Source organism: Ictidomys tridecemlineatus, chromosome 1 (genome assembly GCF_052094955.1).
Source record: "Ictidomys tridecemlineatus isolate mIctTri1 chromosome 1, mIctTri1.hap1, whole genome shotgun sequence".
NCBI lineage: Eukaryota > Metazoa > Chordata > Mammalia > Rodentia > Sciuridae > Ictidomys > Ictidomys tridecemlineatus.
In genome coordinates this window covers 90922590-90940008 of record NC_135477.1, presented here as the reverse complement: position 1 = coordinate 90940008, position 17419 = coordinate 90922590, and the positions used below count along the sequence as shown (strand labels likewise).

Here is a 17419-nt window from a genome sequence, read left to right as displayed (position 1 = left end):
CCTTTTTAATCTTCTTGATGTCTGGATCCTCATCTTCTTGGTTGCTTTGGTAAGGGCGCATTCGTTCCTTGGTTTTATTAAGAGCAATAATCTATAACACAAAATTAGTCCATTTTATGATCTGGGAAACAGTGGAGCACCGCCATAACACACAGGATGTTCTGCCTACAAAGGTGGTCCACTGAGATATTCAGGGAATGTCTGCTTTTTTGCACCCTTTCTTTCTCTGGTGCTGAGGCAGGGAAGTATGAATTTTACCTCTAGCCTGGTGTTACTAACAAAAGTGAATATGTAAAGTGTGAACTGGGGTCTGTGTTTGAAGACATGTTAGCCCAGAACTTGGCCCTCCCTGACCAGACCAAGGCCTCCTGGGACCTCAGTGCCTGTTGTCCCCTCTGCCTGAAGACAGTTGTCCCTGATGCATTGTGCTTCCCAAATTCAGGGTCACTACACTCAAAGCTCATTTCCCATAATCATCCTGTGTCCCTCCAAATGCACATGATACAGCAGACTCACAGTCCTCCTTGGAAAGTGGTAAGTAAAAAGGAAACCCCAGAGGCCTGGAGTCGGTCTAAATCAGTCAAGAAGATTCCTCAGAAAATACAAAAGGGATTGAAACAACCTGGGATATCTCTCCATGAATCTCCAGCTCAGTTCTATAACTGTGACCAAGAGGCCTCTCAACTATGCCTAGCAATAAAATACACTGGACTACCCATCAACTGTGGACTCTTATATGCAAAGAATATATACAGACTTATTAACAAGAAAGCATGTAGAAGATTGCTACCTCTGATCTGTCTTTGTCTCCAATACCAAATATATTCCTCTGCCATTTTCTGGCAGGGAATTGGGAAAATAAAAGGAGTAGGAAATAAATTATGGTTCCTGTCAAGTGGCCACAGAAGACATACCTGCTACTGACAGTTTTTAGCTGCAATCTATATTCAGACTAAAATAGAACATAGTGAAGACAGACAAGCACACATAAATAAATGTTGGGGAACATCGCTTGTGCTGAGTTTCTCTCATGGAGTAAATACCAACCTCCTTCACTTAGCAGACAAGCAGCATCTGCTCTAGCTTACTCTGGTAAAAGAAAGAACACAATAATTTTGTTTTAAATTATAGTGCCTGATATAGTCTTTTAAAATGCAGGTTTGTTAAGTTTTCTGTTGCTGTTTTCACTGTATCAGATATCAGGATCAGATTGGGAAGCTGACAATTCTAATGATATGGTGAACACCATATCATCTCAAGAAACTACCCCATTTCAGTTGGAATCAGATTGTCTGCTCTGCACACTGAAGGCCATGTACCCAGGGGGCAGGAGATGAAAACCCCTCACAGGATTTAGGGTAAGTCTCAGGGGAAGGTGGGAAGACAAAAGAGAAAACTATTGTCTGATGACAGTAAAAACGACAAGAGTGTTGCCAAGGTCAAGGCACCTGAACTGTCTATCAACAAGGATAACAATCAGTAGTAGGTTTCCCGCTGTCCTGTTCCCTTCTTGGAATCTAAGAAGATACTAATGTACCTCTGCTTAGAACGAGGAGGAAAATCTCACTGTGTACATTCCCCTTCTCTTCGTCAGTTATTGTTCACTTCCCACGAGGACCCACAGGATGGCAAGGAGTACAGTCAGGCTTCTCTACACAGACTGAGACCCAGAACAGAGGGAGGCACAACGCCATGGCTGTGGCCTCTACCAACACCTTCTGCTCTCCCTAGGTAGCAACCACCTTCTCTGGTAGTGCAGGGCCTTAGAAAGACACACTCTGAAAGGAAAGGCCAGGAGAGGCAGGAATCCAACTTCAGGGGGAAATGCACCTTAGCCAGTCAGTATCTTATAGCTTCACTGAAATGTGCTTTTCAAAATTCTGGAGGGGAAAAGTTTGGATTTCTTTGATCTTGAAACAGAAATGTATCTCTGAATTAACTTCTGGTTCTTTCTCAGATGGACTTTAATTAACTCCATGACAGATTCACAGTTATTATTCCAAAAGCCAATCTGAGGATGACAGTTAAATGCTATGGGCAGCTCTTGAAGTTCTGATCTAATGAAGGATATCAGGAGCACAAATAATCAAAAAACAGCATATTATCCTGATATGTTCCTGTAGCACATTTACCTAATCCTTACAGATTCATGTCTAGATCAGTAGCCCAGCCACACTGCTGACAGCTAAGGAAGTCAGCCTGGGGTGAATATTTTGCCCTAAATATGCTGTAGATGATCATGAGGAGATGACAGTAGATGGGAAACAATGAGAAGGAGTCTTTGACTGGGAAATACCTCTGATTTAAGCCTTTCGATTTCAGTATCTTGATCTTCAAGTTGATGTCGGAGTTGGTTAGCTGCAATTTTTTCCGTTTCTACGATCTGGACTAGATGAATGTACTTCTGCATTAAGACTTCCCTCTCAATCAAAATGTCTGCATAACTGCCGAGAAAATTGCACAGTTAGTCATTGAAACATTGTTCTTTTATATAGTTCCATGCAGAACAGCAGACACTAAACAAAGATCCCATGAATCCTGTTTGATTGTAACTCTTTCTTATAAAAACATTAACTTTCAGTTTATATTGGTGTCCTTCAATGATACAGATTTTGAATCATTATCATTTTTCATATTCTTTACTAAGAATTCTGTACTCAAAAGTAGTAACTACCCACAATTTTATCATGCAGGTGAGAAAAGTGCAAAGGATGTCTGAATCATTTTAAAAAGAAAGTAGTGTGGTTTCTTTAACAGAGAAATGGATATCTTTTGAACTGATGGCACATGCATTTTCAGGATTCCATTCAAAATATTTCATCAGGGAAAGTACTAGTCAATCAAAATAGACCTGCCACCAAGCAGAGTGAATGCAACAACCATCAGAATAGGCACTGGCTGAAAGTACTGTTATGACTGTACTAGTGGCCATCAGATCCATTGGGCTCTCTTTAGAACTACAAGACCATTCACTAGTCTCTTTTTAAAACAACAGAAGCAACACACATTCTAGAAATAGGCTTAGATTCTTTTTGGTCCTAGCTCTAACAGCCTAATCTACATCCATCTCTTTGACTAAGCATTGTTCAGACAAAACTCACTCTTAGATTTTTATTGACAATGCAGTTCTGGAGCATTAGAAATTTTGTCTCCAGATCTTGCACTATTCAGGGTGGTAAAATGCATATTCCTCTCTTCATATAATCTTTTCAAAAGGGTATAATAATAGTAATAATTAATAATAGTTACTACTTTTGAGTACAGAGGATGTACCATGTTTTCTCATGTCATCCTCCCAGCAACCCAGGAGATGCAGTTTATGATCCCAATTGCAGAGAAAAAATTTGGTCCTCACTGATCACATATTGGCCTCAGGACACCCAGCTAGTAGGTGGCAGGGCTAGGATTTAAATCAAGGTTTGTCTGACCAAAGTCCATGCTCTTAAACACAAGCTACCTTCTCTCCGATGAGAAATAGCATCCGATTATCTTGATGTAGCTGCCCAAACTTCCAGCTACTTACTTGTCTTGAGGACTTGAGCCACAGAAGCCATGTTTATGCCACAAAACCTACTTTCATGACCACACTGGACCAGCCTAAAAAGAGAACCGGCCCCAGCTAAATACATTCTTCCTCCTCAGAAGCTAGGATTGTGCCTCTGCCCTGTTTACTTGAACTGAGACACTATGAACTTGGAAACTCCGGTTGCCATAGTCAGGGATCCCTGTTTGGCCACATCCATGTACAACCTGTCAGTGTGAGCCTTCTGAGAGAGAAGCAGGTATTCAGAAAAGCAGGCAGAAAGTCTGAGATAGAGAAGGACTGGCTACCTGGGTTCCTGTAGGCTTTCTAATTTCAGGACCAGACTTATAAGATCTGAATACAGTTGTACCCTGAGAGTCAGTGAGATATTGCAATTTCCTTCTAATAAATTCCCTACTTAACCTTAACTATGCGAAATATCTTTGTGTTACTTAAAACTAAAAAAGTGTTAAGACAATTCTACAATCACAATTTTAATTCAATTATCTCAACACCCTCAGCACTTACATCATGCATGCTAATGGTGTTAGAGAAGAACATAGCATCAGCAATATTAAGTCACTTGTTCTAATAACTCTCCCTAAAAGAGTATAAGGAAGTGTGAGTAAGTGAAAGTGTTGGTGGCAGGGGGAGGAGGGACAGAATCTTTATAAAAGGATGCTTTGGGAAAGTTTAAAGGGAGGAAATAATAATAGAGCATAAGAAAAAAATGATCATGATAAAAATTCTGCCCTTTCTCACTGACTTTATTAGAAATATGCCAAAGTAATTATAAGTATATTAGGTCAATGTTAGATAGCAGAATGGTATTTCATTTTCTCTTTATAAAAATAAAAAGGTAAGTCCAGCCTAGACATGAGATGGAGTTCATTCCAAGCGTCACCAAGACCTGCCTCTTTTCATTTACAAGGTCCTATTAAATTAAACCTCGCTAAGAAAACCATTTTCTGTTTTAAAAAAATGAAACCATAAAAGCATTATGGAACAGAAAAATTTGCCATCAACAGACCAGGCATTATGTGAAATTCCATAACAAGAAAAACTAAACAGAATTAACTTGGTGGTAAAACTGGAATCGGAGATGGAGATTTCACACATAAGCATCTCTCTGCGCATGAGTGGTCCAGAGAAGTTCCAAGCTCAGAACCAGCCACCACAAAGGATGGCAATAAACATGGGATGACAGGTGCCTGCAAAGCATCTGGAAGTTAGGCTCTTCTTCTTCACACTCCCCAAAACAAAGGAATAAAGGGAGTGGATGGCAGCAATAACATGCCAGCAGGTCACAGTACCTAAGCATGAAGTATGCTGGGTTGCTTTTCTATTATGAAACAAATCACCACAAACTTGGGGATTTAAAGCAATGCATATTTATTAGGAAGTATAGCCAAGGGACGAATGTTATTTCCAAGACTAGTTCACAAGAAGACTCTGGCTTCCAGATCACTAGCCTTCTTTAGCAGTCTTTATTGGCTCCAAGGGAAGCCAGCTGCCAGGTTGTGAGCTCCTCTATACAGACGCTTAAGATAATTAGAGACCTAGGAGGCCTCTTTCCAACAGCCATCTAGGGACTGAGTACAACAGTAAGGAAGTGAACCTAGCCAACAACCGTGGTAGTGAACTTGGAAGCAGAGCCTCCCCCAGTTGAACCACAGACCTGGTCATCATCATGATAGTGACTTTTGAGAAACTTCTGGACAGAGGTATCCAGCTAAGCCATGCCTGAATTCCTGACCCACAGAAATTTGGGGAGTATGGCAAGTTGCTTACGGTGTTAAGCATTATGGAGGAAATTGTTAAGCAGAAACAGATAACAAATAGAGCCCCAAATGAGCAAACAGAAAAGACACTACAGGAAACAAGGATAATGCAGGCAGCAGAGAGTTATTACCTTCAGAGAGATAGGGAAGGATATTAGGGTCATAAAGCAAAAAGAGGCGGCATGGAAAAGAAGTAATCAAATAACAAGAACAGTTCTTGGAAAACAAAAATAATGACTAAAATTTTATAGGTCAATGGATGCACTGACAATAAACCAGACATGGCTAAAAACTAAGCTAGGTGGTCAGAGAGAGATAAAATAATAATGTAATAGGCTATTTATCTACAGGAAATGAGAATCAAGGAACAAATATTCAGTTGTGCATGATTGCTCATTCTCTGTGGGACCAAACACTGATCTTAATATTTTGGTACATATTTTTTATACCTACAATGTAAATATCCTTTACTGTTTTTCTTAATTTTATTTTTAACTTATTAGCATATTAATTATGCATTTTAATGGCATACAATGTGATATGTTAACATATGCATACAGCACTCACTGATCAAATCAGGGTAACCAACATTCCCTCTCCTTTTCATTTTTGTTTGAAGTCTTTGAGCTCCTCTCTTCTAGATTTTCATAAAATATATAATAGGTTTATTGGGGACGATAGTTATCTCACTGTACTTTGGAACACCAAATTTATTTTTCCCTCTGACTGTGTTTGGGTACTCATTATTTAACCTCCCTTATTGGTTTTTAGTTTTTAGAATCAAACTATGACAAAACACAGAGGCTTAATCAAATTTAGAGAACAGAATATAAATATTGAAAAGTGAGGAAAAATGATAATAAAAGCAATAAAATCTCAGGGTTAGAGGCGAAAAAAATAATGAAAACACATTTAATGTTTTATTTACTTATCTTTCCTAGTAGAGAGTCAATACATACTGTCTAAAGTCGATAAATCAACAGAGATTTAATTATATTATTTTAGGACATAAAATCAACTAATTTGAGAGCTAAAAATATGTAAATAACAAAAATGGGGCAAATAAAAAGAATGAAATAATGGAATTTGCTGGTAAATGGATGGAAATGGACAAAATCATGCTAAGTGAAATAAGTCAGACTCAAAAAATCAAAGGTTAAATGTTTTCTCTCATATGTGGAAGCTAAAGCAAAATAAGGGAAAGAAGGCAGTGGGAGAAAGGATTGGATATCACAAGGGTAGAGGGAAGATCAGTGGAGTAGAAGATTGTAAGTAATGTTGATTTCCTTCTTTGCATGTTCTTATGAATCCAAATTGATTTTTTATTTAATAAATATTTACTGAGTGTTGGTGTGTATTCACTCAGGTGCTCAAAGCACTGGGCACAGGCATAAGCAAAATGACAACAACAACTGTGGCCTTGCAAAACTTATACAGTAGTAGAACAAGAAAGAAAAAAATGGATATCCATTAATATGCATAATTAATATGCTAATAAGTTAAAAATAAAATTAAGAATTGAGAAAAATATGCAGGATGTTACCTGATGATTAGTACAGCAGAGGGGAAAAGATGGATATAGACCCGGAAGTAGGAAGTAGGAAGCAGAAGGTCACAGTTTTAGCCAGGGTATAAGACAGGGTCCCCTAGAGAAGATGGTGTTTGTGGCCTGCAGGAGTGAGCCACAGTGACTGGGGGAAGAACAAGGGAACCCCAAGTGCAGAAGCCTGGCACCAGCAGTCAGCCTGGTGTGGCTGAGGAAGACAGAGTAGCAGGTTTCCTGGGGAATTCAGTGGGGAGGGTAAAAGAGGAAACAGGATTCTAAAGCATGGAGAGCAACTCAGAGCCTCAGGTTTCCACCCCCACCCCAGGTGAAGTAAGAACTTTGATCAAATATGTGACACTATTTGCCTTTTTAATAAGATCATTTTGGTTGCTGTGATGGGAAAGTCAGGGGGAAGTAAGGCCTAAGGGAAGATGGTAGAACCCGAGACGATGGGAATATCCCCACAAAAAGGCTAAAAATCAGCCCAGTATCTGGCAGGAGACCTAGCACAGAACAGTTACTCAAATGAAGAGTTGCTGTCAAAACAAAAGTTATCTAACATGATTTATTTTACACAGTTTCTTCTTCTTCATGTAATAATTTTCAAGCCACACAACTTACTTCTCTGGGATCTAGTTACAACTCCTCTCTACTCTTCCTGGGGTATCAAAAAACTTTTTATAGGTCCCACTAGAATGGATATCTACTCCAAGATTGCACCAAATCAACCATGATTGTTGGCTTCCCTTCTATAACTCTTCAGAGCAACAGTATTTCTCTTTACTGTGTTTTCAACATGTTTTATTTGTTTACATTTTCCATTTACTAGATACTACTCAAATTTAGAATTTCTGCCTAATCTGTTCTATTCATTATTTCCACTATTTAAAGGTTTTTGTTTTTTAGTTAGAAGGGGGAGAGCTTTAAGGAGAAAGAGAAAGTGAAAAGGAAGACAGAGGGAGAAAAAGGAAATAATAAATCAAGCCATAAAAAATCAACATCATGAAAGCGAAACTCAAAATTCATCTGCTGACTATCAACAGATGGCAAGATTCAGATATATATATATATATATATATATATATATATATATATATAGGAGTCAAATATCAGCGTGTAATATTTATAATCAAAACCAAACCACCACCACTCCATACAGGAGAAAAGGGAACATTCAAATAAAATCCTGAAGGAGTTCAGAGAAGATGCACAGTTTGGAATTATAGTTCTTAATTATTTTTATAGAATGGCAAAAAAAATAGCTTAGAAAGAAGTTGTTAGATGATCCAGAGTTTCATTCCAATTATTTTGATTAAATATGTATTTAGAAGTGAACCATAGCAAAACTCAAGATGAAAAGTCATATAAAAGATCACTAAAGAAAAACTCCAACTAACTCTAGAGCTATGCTGAGTTTTATCAAGAAAACTGTTGGAAGGAAGGAAGGAAGGAAGGTGGGAGAACTGTTCAGAGCCAGCTTCCTCATGTTGAAAGAATGATGTCTTTGGGAATGGGGAGAATACGGTCCTGGTTAGCATGGTACAGTTCCTACCTAAGCAGCCTTTGAGCACTGGCAGCAGCAGCTGTATCTAAGCAAGGCCAGGCTCCTGCTATAGTTTGAATCTTGAATGCTCCAAATGCCCATGTGGTTAAGGTTGGGTTCCCTAGAGTGGTACTATTGGGAGATGATGAGATCTTAAGAAATGTAGCTTAGTAGGAGGTTTTTAGGTCTTTGGGGGTGTATCCTTGAAGGGGGTTGTGGGACCCTGGTCCCCTTACTTTTTAATTCCAGTCATGAGATGAGCAGTTTTGACTACCACATGTTCATGTCATGATGTAGCTACCTCACTGCAGGCCAAACATAACAGGGCCAAATGATCACAGACTGGGCCTAGCAAAAGCATGAGCCAGAATAGAACTTTTCTTTTTGGAAGTAAATTTTCTTGGGTATTTGTTATAGTAACCTAAAGCTGACTAACACACCTCCTTAGCCTTGCTCATGGCCACTTTGGCAAGTACTGTACTATCTTTTTTGTTTTTGTTGTTCCTAAATTCTCTCACATCAATATCTCCGCTCTACTGACTAATCAGTATTTTTTAGGTATTGCATTAGCTTGAGGTTCTAATACTAACACCCCCGTCAATCTCTCCTTCGTCTCTTACAGGTTCTCTTCTCCTGAACTGTCCTCTGTACAGTGAATGGAAACCCAAGTGTCTCAGAGATCAAAAAGTGGAACAAATTCAAAAGACTAAAACTCCTCTTCCAAACGCATATTCATAGCAAAATTATTCATAAGAGGAAAAATTGGAAATAATCCAAACATCCATCAGTTGATGAAGGGATAAATAAAATGTGATCTACTCACACAATGGAAAATAATTCATCCATGAGAAAGAACAAAGTAACGCTATATGATATAACATGGATGAACTTGAACTTTGAAAACATGCTAAGCAAAAGAAGCCAGTAGCCAGTTTATATGATTCCAATTATATAAAATGTCTGGGATGGACCAATCCACTGATACAGGAAGATGAATAGGGGTGGGGCTGGTAGGAGTAGGGAATGACTGCTAATTGAAATAAGGTTTTTTTTTTTGGTGTTGAAAACATTCTAGAATGAGTAGTGATGACTGTACAACCTTGTGAATGTACTAGAAAAAATACTGAATTTTACACTAAAAGACGATGACTTCTGTGTGTGAAATACAAATCAATTAAAAGATAAACTTTACAAAATGCAGTGGAGCAATTTTCCCCAAAAACAATATATTCTTTATTGCATCATAATTCAAAGAGTCTTTGTCAAAATAAATTCCATAGATACAACTTCAAGACCAAAAAATGGTGTAGGCAATATCCAATGAATATAAAAACAAAGTATATCCATCACACAGAGAGCTCATTTAGAAGGGGGGACAAAAAAGGTAGAAAAACATCAGTAGAAAAAATGGGGAAGGACATGAAATGACAATTCATATGGGAAATACAGACAAATATTTAACAGTTGCAAAAAGTGGTCAATAACCAAGAAAATGCTTATTACCCCACGATATCATTTTTTTATCCATCCATCAATATAATAAAGGTTTTTATAAAAAATGATTCCAGCTTTTCTCTTATTCTAGTGAAGGTTATTAAACTGGCATGTGTGTTTCCGAAAAGCAATTGGGCACTGAGCCAGGAAAAGGGAAAAAGAGATAAGTAATATGCAATTAGCCTTGAAGAAATTCAGGCTGACAGAAACAGAAACAGGAGCAAATCCACGCAATAATCTCTTAGTTGCACTGAGAGAAATAAGAGGTGACAGTGGGATCAAAGAACGGAATGGTCAGTCCTTCCTGCAGAGAAGAGCATCAGGGAAGACATGTGGATGACTGAGAGCTACATTCTGAGAGACAAGTTGGTGTAAGTCAGACTGGAGGGGTCATCCCAGGACAGTGAGATTCCTGGGTGGGGTCGCTCACCTGGAGCTCAAGCTACAAGGGGAGGGTGGCATGAGAAGTTCTCAGAGGTGAGCTCAGGAGGGGCATCCCTGCATTGGCTCACTGTGTCTGGGAAGGCAGGGCAGAGCTAGCATTGGATAGAGAAGTAAATAAACAACAGTTAAAAGAACAAACAAAGGTAGACTGTGGTGTCTCCCAGTGCTTCAGGGGCAAGGCAAGCATGTGAAGCAAGACTCTGTGAGGAGCCGGAAAGTCAACTGACAGATGAAGATATTGACAAAGGGCTGAAAAGAAGGAAACTGAAGCTCAGTTTTTTCCTACAGAAAACAAGTAACCATCAAATCAAGTGAAATCTTTCACAGTTCACTAGCACTTTACACAGTGTAAGGGGGAATGAATTCTCTTTCATTATGGCAAATCTGGAGGCAAATCCCAGACAGAAGTTCTTACCAAAACCATAATATTGCAGATGGACAAAATTCATGTTTTCAGCTTTAAGGTTATAAGAAGAATATAAAATATGGCTTTGGGATTGCTCTAGGCTATCACATCACTGCCGATTCTTGATTGTCTAGTTCTGTGATGTTTCTATAACACATAAAATATTTTCAGCTATTCCATGTAATCACTCTTTTCTGATTTGTTAGGGATTTCTCCATGCACATTTTATAGAGGGCTGATCTTATAGGGATAAGAAGCACACAATGCCTTTTGGGTGGTACAGATTTTATACTATATACTTTGCTCTAAATTAAACTTTAACCAAGGAAGAAGAACGAGGGTGCAGGCAGTAGGCATTTGGTGTTCCATGCAGTTAACATGGGGTGGGTGTGTGCGTGTGTGTACATGTGTGTGTGTGTGTGTGTGTGTGTGTGTGTGTGTGTGTGTGTTTGGTGTGAGGGGAGAGAATATGGACAACAGGCTCTCTTGGGCACATGTAATCTAAAATATATAAATAAAAAAGAGACCCAAGAGGGCTAGGGTTGTAGCTCAGTGGTTGAGCGCTTGCCTCGCATGTGTGAAGTACTGAGTTCGATCCTCAGCACCACATAAAAATAAATAAATAAAGATATTTTTAAAAAGAGAGACCCAAGAGGCTGCATCAGAGTTTTTTGTTTGTTTTTGTTTTTTTAACTGAAAAAGATAACAATGCTTAAATGAAAGATTTAACTAAAGGATTAAGTCTCTCTGCTCATCGTGTTAGGGACTGACAGGGTAAAAGAAAGGTTAGGTCAAACCTTTCCAACTCAATCTAACATGAATTTTTCTGAATGAAAGCATATGTCCAACTCCTTTTTCCCTGAAAATGCCTCACTTGGAGGAGATCCTGAGACCCACCTGCACAAGATATACACTGAGGTGAGGTTGGAACAGAGTTTCAGTTAAAGAAATTGGAAAGTCAACAAAAGATAGCGGGACAGTTTCCAATGCCAACAGCATAAGCCACACATTTGCATAGTGGGTACAGCTATGCAGGCTAATAGTACTCCACACTGGGCATAATATTCTCAAACCCTCCCCAGACCTCACCTTGGGTAAAGATCCAAACCCAGGTCTGTCCTCAAGACATAGCTTACCTCTCAAGTAGCCCAATGTACACTCATTCTCCCACATGTTCCATGTCATGGGACAGAAAGATCATGTCAGTATCTCACAGCTCCCCCACTGTCCCTTCCCAGTAACCAATCACACTCTAATAATTCCCTGCAGAGCACTTCCTGGTTACTGCTCACCACTTTGCTTGACAAACTTGCTCTTATCCTTTATTTCTTCTCCCAGTAGTTGACATCATCCAAGCTAAGGGCCAAGAGATGTTTTAGATGCCACCCAGGTCTGATACTTCCTTTATACACATAGCCAAAGATCCTTATAGGTTACCCCAACATCTATGAAATACCTTCCTCTTCCTCTTCCAGACCACTATATTCCAGAACTTAAGATTAGGTCGGGATTGGAAGAGAATTGAAAGATGAAAACTTGGGTCCTCTTCCATACCAAGACCATCTTCTTACTGATGGGGCTATCTGGACCAAGTCAAAGGTCAAAATGAAGAGCATTAATTCCAAAAGAAAAAAAGAAATCCTGGACCATATTTAAAGGAGAAAAGATGCAACTAGAATTCCCAGAAAATGATCCAAAGATCATCTTAAAGCAAACTGTGACAAGGAGATTCTGCTCAGAGGTGCAAAAGCCAGTGCAACAATGTGATTTTCATGGCAGACAAAGACAACACACCCAGGCTAGTATGGAAAAACCATCCCAGGAAAACAGAAGAGACCAAGAGAGGGAGTTCTGAGCAGTCTTTGTTTCTATATAGAATTTGCAGAAAGGTCCGCAGCTCAGAAAAGAATAGTCTCATGCTCAAATAGTTATCAGTCAATCAAAATCTCAGACTTCAGAAAAGGGAATCAATAAGACAGGAATTATTAGGATTTTTAAAGTTTTCTATTAAAAAGGCAGCAACTGGGTACAGTGGTGCACACCTGAAATCCCAGCTACTCAAGAGGATCACAACTTTGAAGCCAATCTGAGCAACTTAGCAAGATACCATCTCAAAATTAAAAATTAAAATAAAATGGGTTGGGTATGTGTTTCAGTATTAGCGCTCCCCTGGGTTAATTCCCAGCACCCTGCCCCTGCCCACACATACACAGACAGCAGTACCAAATGAAGGCCATCAAGCTGTCCTCAAAGGGAAGCTACCAATCCCTGTTAATTGTGTTTCAGTAGCACAATGTCAAGCAAAAATGACTAACAATTTTTTTTTTCTCTGAATCAGCTTTGTTAACTTTCTGGATTTGTTTAAGTATGAAAAAAGTCAGGGTGAATTTCAGAGATCCAAGTTATTATGGTCCCTGATTTCAGAAACATCTCAGTGTAAAAAGTCAAATATAAGAGCTCAAATATAAAGCAGTCAGATTAAAAGGAGTCATCAAAGAATCTAATCCCAGACCTCAAATCAAAGGAAAAACAATTCTAACAGACAAAAGACTCACGGCATCAAGAAAAATGATCAATCATTAACCAAATCTTCAAATCCAAGAGAGAAGTGTCACCATTCTATCATCTACTAAAGTGGTTTCTAAAGTCTGTCTCCTAACAAAAATTTTATATGCCCTAGTTTTCATCGTATGCCAAATAACAGTAGTGACCGACCACATCCACATATATGGACAAAAAAATGACAAAGAAAGAAGGACCTCTTCTGTGAAATCCAACCACCTTCAAAGTCGCTCACACTGTCTGAGTTTGGTTCACCAAGATATTTGCTTGGCAATTAAAAAGCCATTTATACTACCCCTGGTAACTGCTCTTCTGGAATGGAAAAAAATAGGCAAATATACATGTTTTTAATTATGTGTTGCATTTTAACTCTCAAATGTAAAAGAACAGAATTAACCACAAAGACTGTGTCTGCAAAGGACCCAAGGTTCTACCTTGCCAGCCTGATGCATCTGCCTTCTTTGAAGACCTGGCCTTCTCTCTATAGCAATTCATTCCACATTGGTCCTGAATCTGGAGCAAAGCCTTCAGACAGAGAGCAGCCAGAGCAAAGGCAGTCAAGTAGGGTGCCTGGCTAGTTACAACAGCAAGCTGCACCCAGGGCAAAAAGCAGTCAGCATGGGAGCCATCTGAAGCAAAAATGAACAGGACTAGGGAACTGAGAGGGAAAACAAAGAGGGATTTGTCTTGCTTCTTTCAGATTCCTTACTCCCATTTAAGATTTTGTGGGTGCTTTCCACCTTTCTGGTATTCCAAAGAGGAAGAAAATTACAGTTTTCTATTTCCCTAGATAGAGGTTGCTATTGCCTGTTTTCAATAACTGAGGTAGGATTAACAAAGGTGGGCTCAGCTGGGTTCATATCTCAGTTCTGTCACTTATTAGCTGTGCAACCTCTGGCAAGTAAACTCACCTGCCAGTCCTGTTTCCTTGTCTATAAAAGAGAGGATGATTATAATGTGCCTCTGGAAGATTGATGAAAGGTGAGTCGTACATTTCATAAATTCCTTAACTGAGAAGCACTTGGTGAAGGGCACAAAGGAATTTACTATTTGTTTTTATTATTTATCTATTACCTTTAATCTTTAACTGGAATATAGCCACAGAAAACTCAAATAATTAGCTCACACATGGCTAAGGAGGAGGTCCAAAGGAAACCCCATTCTGGAATGGCAAGTTCTTCCAAACTCATGCCAACAGTAATAACCCAATGCAAGACCCAGACAAGCAGGTATCACACATGGGAGAAGTTGCGTCCACACCTGGCTTGGTGAATAGCCTCCATCCACTCTTTACCATCCTGCTCCTCCTCACAGCGCAGCTCCAGTGGCTTCTGACCTTCATGGCCAAAAAGAACAGTAAAGTAATACTGGAAAGAAAAACAAACACAAAAGTTTAGTTTTATCTTTTGAGCATACAAGCATAATAACACAGTATATGCCTACACAAAGTATGTATTTACAAAATACATCAATTTTATGTAAGTCATATTTCAAAGTGAAAATATCATTCCTGGCCCAGTTAGCAATGACTGCAGCTAGAAGACAACATAGACCACGTCTTAACACCCCTCAGCAAGAGTCAACCCACAACCTACTGCACTATGTATTTTTATACGAGTACAAGAAGAACATTGCCCAAATCTGGCTTTAAAGATATATTAGTGTTATCATGAAGATTTTTCCAAAAATGTTTCCCTTTTGTGGGGTGTGAGAAAGTGGCAGGCACATAAGTCCATACCACTGCAATGGCTAGTTCTATTATCTATTCTATTCTGCATCTTTTCTGCATTCTGGAAAGAAATATATCTAAAATTATATTGAATCATTGCCATTTGCCTATCCTTCAATCTTAGTGGACATCACCATTGCTTATTCCTTATTTTCCTAGACATATTATACTTGATATAAGAAGAAACCCTAATCATCATCCTTGGGGTTAAGAGCAGAATTTTTTTTTTTTGGTAGATGTGGAATCTAAGTTACTGTCAGACAAAAGGAACTCAGATGAAGTAGAGAAAAGTCATAGTGCCATTTATTGGGATAAAATGATTTCTCTCATATGAATTTTATTCATAATCACTAAGAACTGGAAACAACCACATATCTTTTAGTAGGTGAGTAGTTAAATAATGCTGGTACATCTTTACAATGGATACTACTCAGCAGTAAAAAGGAACAAACCCTTGATAAATCCAGCAACTTGGATGCCTCTCAAAGGGTCATGTCACAAAAAAAGTCATTCTCAAAAGGTTATATATGCAATGATTCCTTTTGTTTGATATTTCCAAAGTAGTGTCAGAGAACAGATCAGTGGTTTGGGGGAGTCATGGTGGGGGTGTGTGATGGTAAAGGGATGGTGTGGGGGAGTCTGGGGGTTGATAGAACGGTTCTGCGTCATCATTATCAGGGTTACACAAATCAAATAGGTCATAGAACCATGCACCAAAGAAGGTTAATCATATGCTGTTGATTCAAAGACTTTAAAAATCATATATGATTACTCAAGATTCTCATGAGGATTCCAGAATAGAAGTAATCAGACAAATAAGTCTTACACAGACTCCCAAACTCACACTGGGCCACCAAACCCCTTTGTGCTCCAGCCAAGACAGATGTGAAATGGGGAATCTCACTACCATATACAGAGTTCATGGACCATAGTTCTAAAGCAGATTTCTTTAAAAATCTTGGTATAATCTATTAGTATGTGAAATACATATCTGGCACTGAGTTTGCTCTGTATTAGAGAAAGTAACAAATGTCTGAGTCAAAGATGCATTGTCCTTTGACAGCACTTGTGAGCAATACACTCAGTAGATCACAGTGAGTTAGTGTTACCTCAGAAGTCTTTAAGTTGTGATTGACTAGCTTGGACATTTGAAGATCTGCTCTAGCCTATGAAGTTCTGAAATGCTTCAAAACAGCTGTGAGGTCCAGAAAAACTTGTGGTGCCTCTAGAGTAAGTGTTCACCTGCCTCATTTTATTTCCAAGCCCCTTAGAATGTGTCCTCTCCAATTTCCTGAACACTATGAACTGACCCAGGATGAAGTAGTAGACAAGCTAAAGGAAAATTCCAAGCTGAGCCAAACATACATATTTAAGCTTAAGTGGAGGGAGGAAAACCGAGGGATCCTCAGATTCCAGAAACAAAGATGAGAGGCGAAGCCAAGCAGAAAGCATGGGAACTGAGGGGTAACACACTAGACCTTCTCATCCAGGAGACGGAGTTCTAACATCCACAGGGGCTGAAACACATGGTCTTGGGCCTGTACAAGACACCAAGGTGGAATCAAGACCCTGCATAACACCAGGGCACATGAGAGGCTGACACTTCTGCACAACAGAAACCAGAAAAACTCCACCCCAAGTCCACTGTCTGCCAGGATAATTTCCAAATGCATTAGAAATTTTGGTGAAAAAATTAAATTAAAACAGGAACTGGGGTTGTAGCTCAGTGGTAGATAACTTGCCTTGCATGTGTGAGGCACTGGGTTTGAATCTCAGCACCACATAAAAATAAATAAAGATATTGTGTCCATCTACAACTAAAAAAAATAATTTAAAAATTAAACCAAAACAAATACATTTTTAAATGACTGATTGATAACTGTACCTCTAAGTAGGAAAAATTGTCCTAACTATGGTTTAAAATCCTGAAACAGTAAGATAAAAGACCAATGATTGAATTACATTAAAAAGTCTACATAACAAGACCACTGCAAATAATGCATAAAGACATGTAAAAAACTGGAAATATATGTATAATAATTGATATAAAAGTGATAATGTCCTTTATGTATAAAGATAATCATGTGATTGTTCTTTTTAGCCTCCTCATATGGATTTCCTAATATTTATAACTTCCATGGCTGTGTTAATTATACAGTAACTCAATTTTCATTGTTGATTTTGAAGCACTAGGAATTGAACCCACATTTTCTATGCCATTGAGATATATCCCAACCCCTTTATTTATTATTTATTTTTAATTTTGATACAGGGTCTTGCTTAGTTGTTGAGGCTGGCATTGAACTCTTGATCCTCCTGCCTTACTTTCAAGGGTAGCTGGGATTACAAAATATGACACTGGGTCTTTTTATTAACTTAAATTTTAATTGT

The 17419-nt window shown here is 38.7% G+C and overlaps 1 protein-coding gene across 3 annotated transcripts in view; it reads right to left on the bottom strand.

Annotated features, from left to right (window-relative positions):
• Rasgrf2 (Ras protein specific guanine nucleotide releasing factor 2) overlaps positions 1-17419 on the bottom strand; it is a 244732-nt gene that overhangs the window by 154009 nt on the left and 73304 nt on the right. For all 3 annotated transcript variants that reach the window (XM_021724529.3, XM_078044465.1, XM_013366590.4), the window contains exons 2-4: positions 14560-14666; positions 2297-2444; positions 2-91 (exon numbers count right to left, since the gene is read on the bottom strand). In XM_021724529.3, coding sequence (XP_021580204.2) covers positions 2-91; positions 2297-2444; positions 14560-14666 — 345 coding nt within the window. The remainder of the gene's footprint in view (position 1; positions 92-2296; positions 2445-14559; positions 14667-17419) is intronic.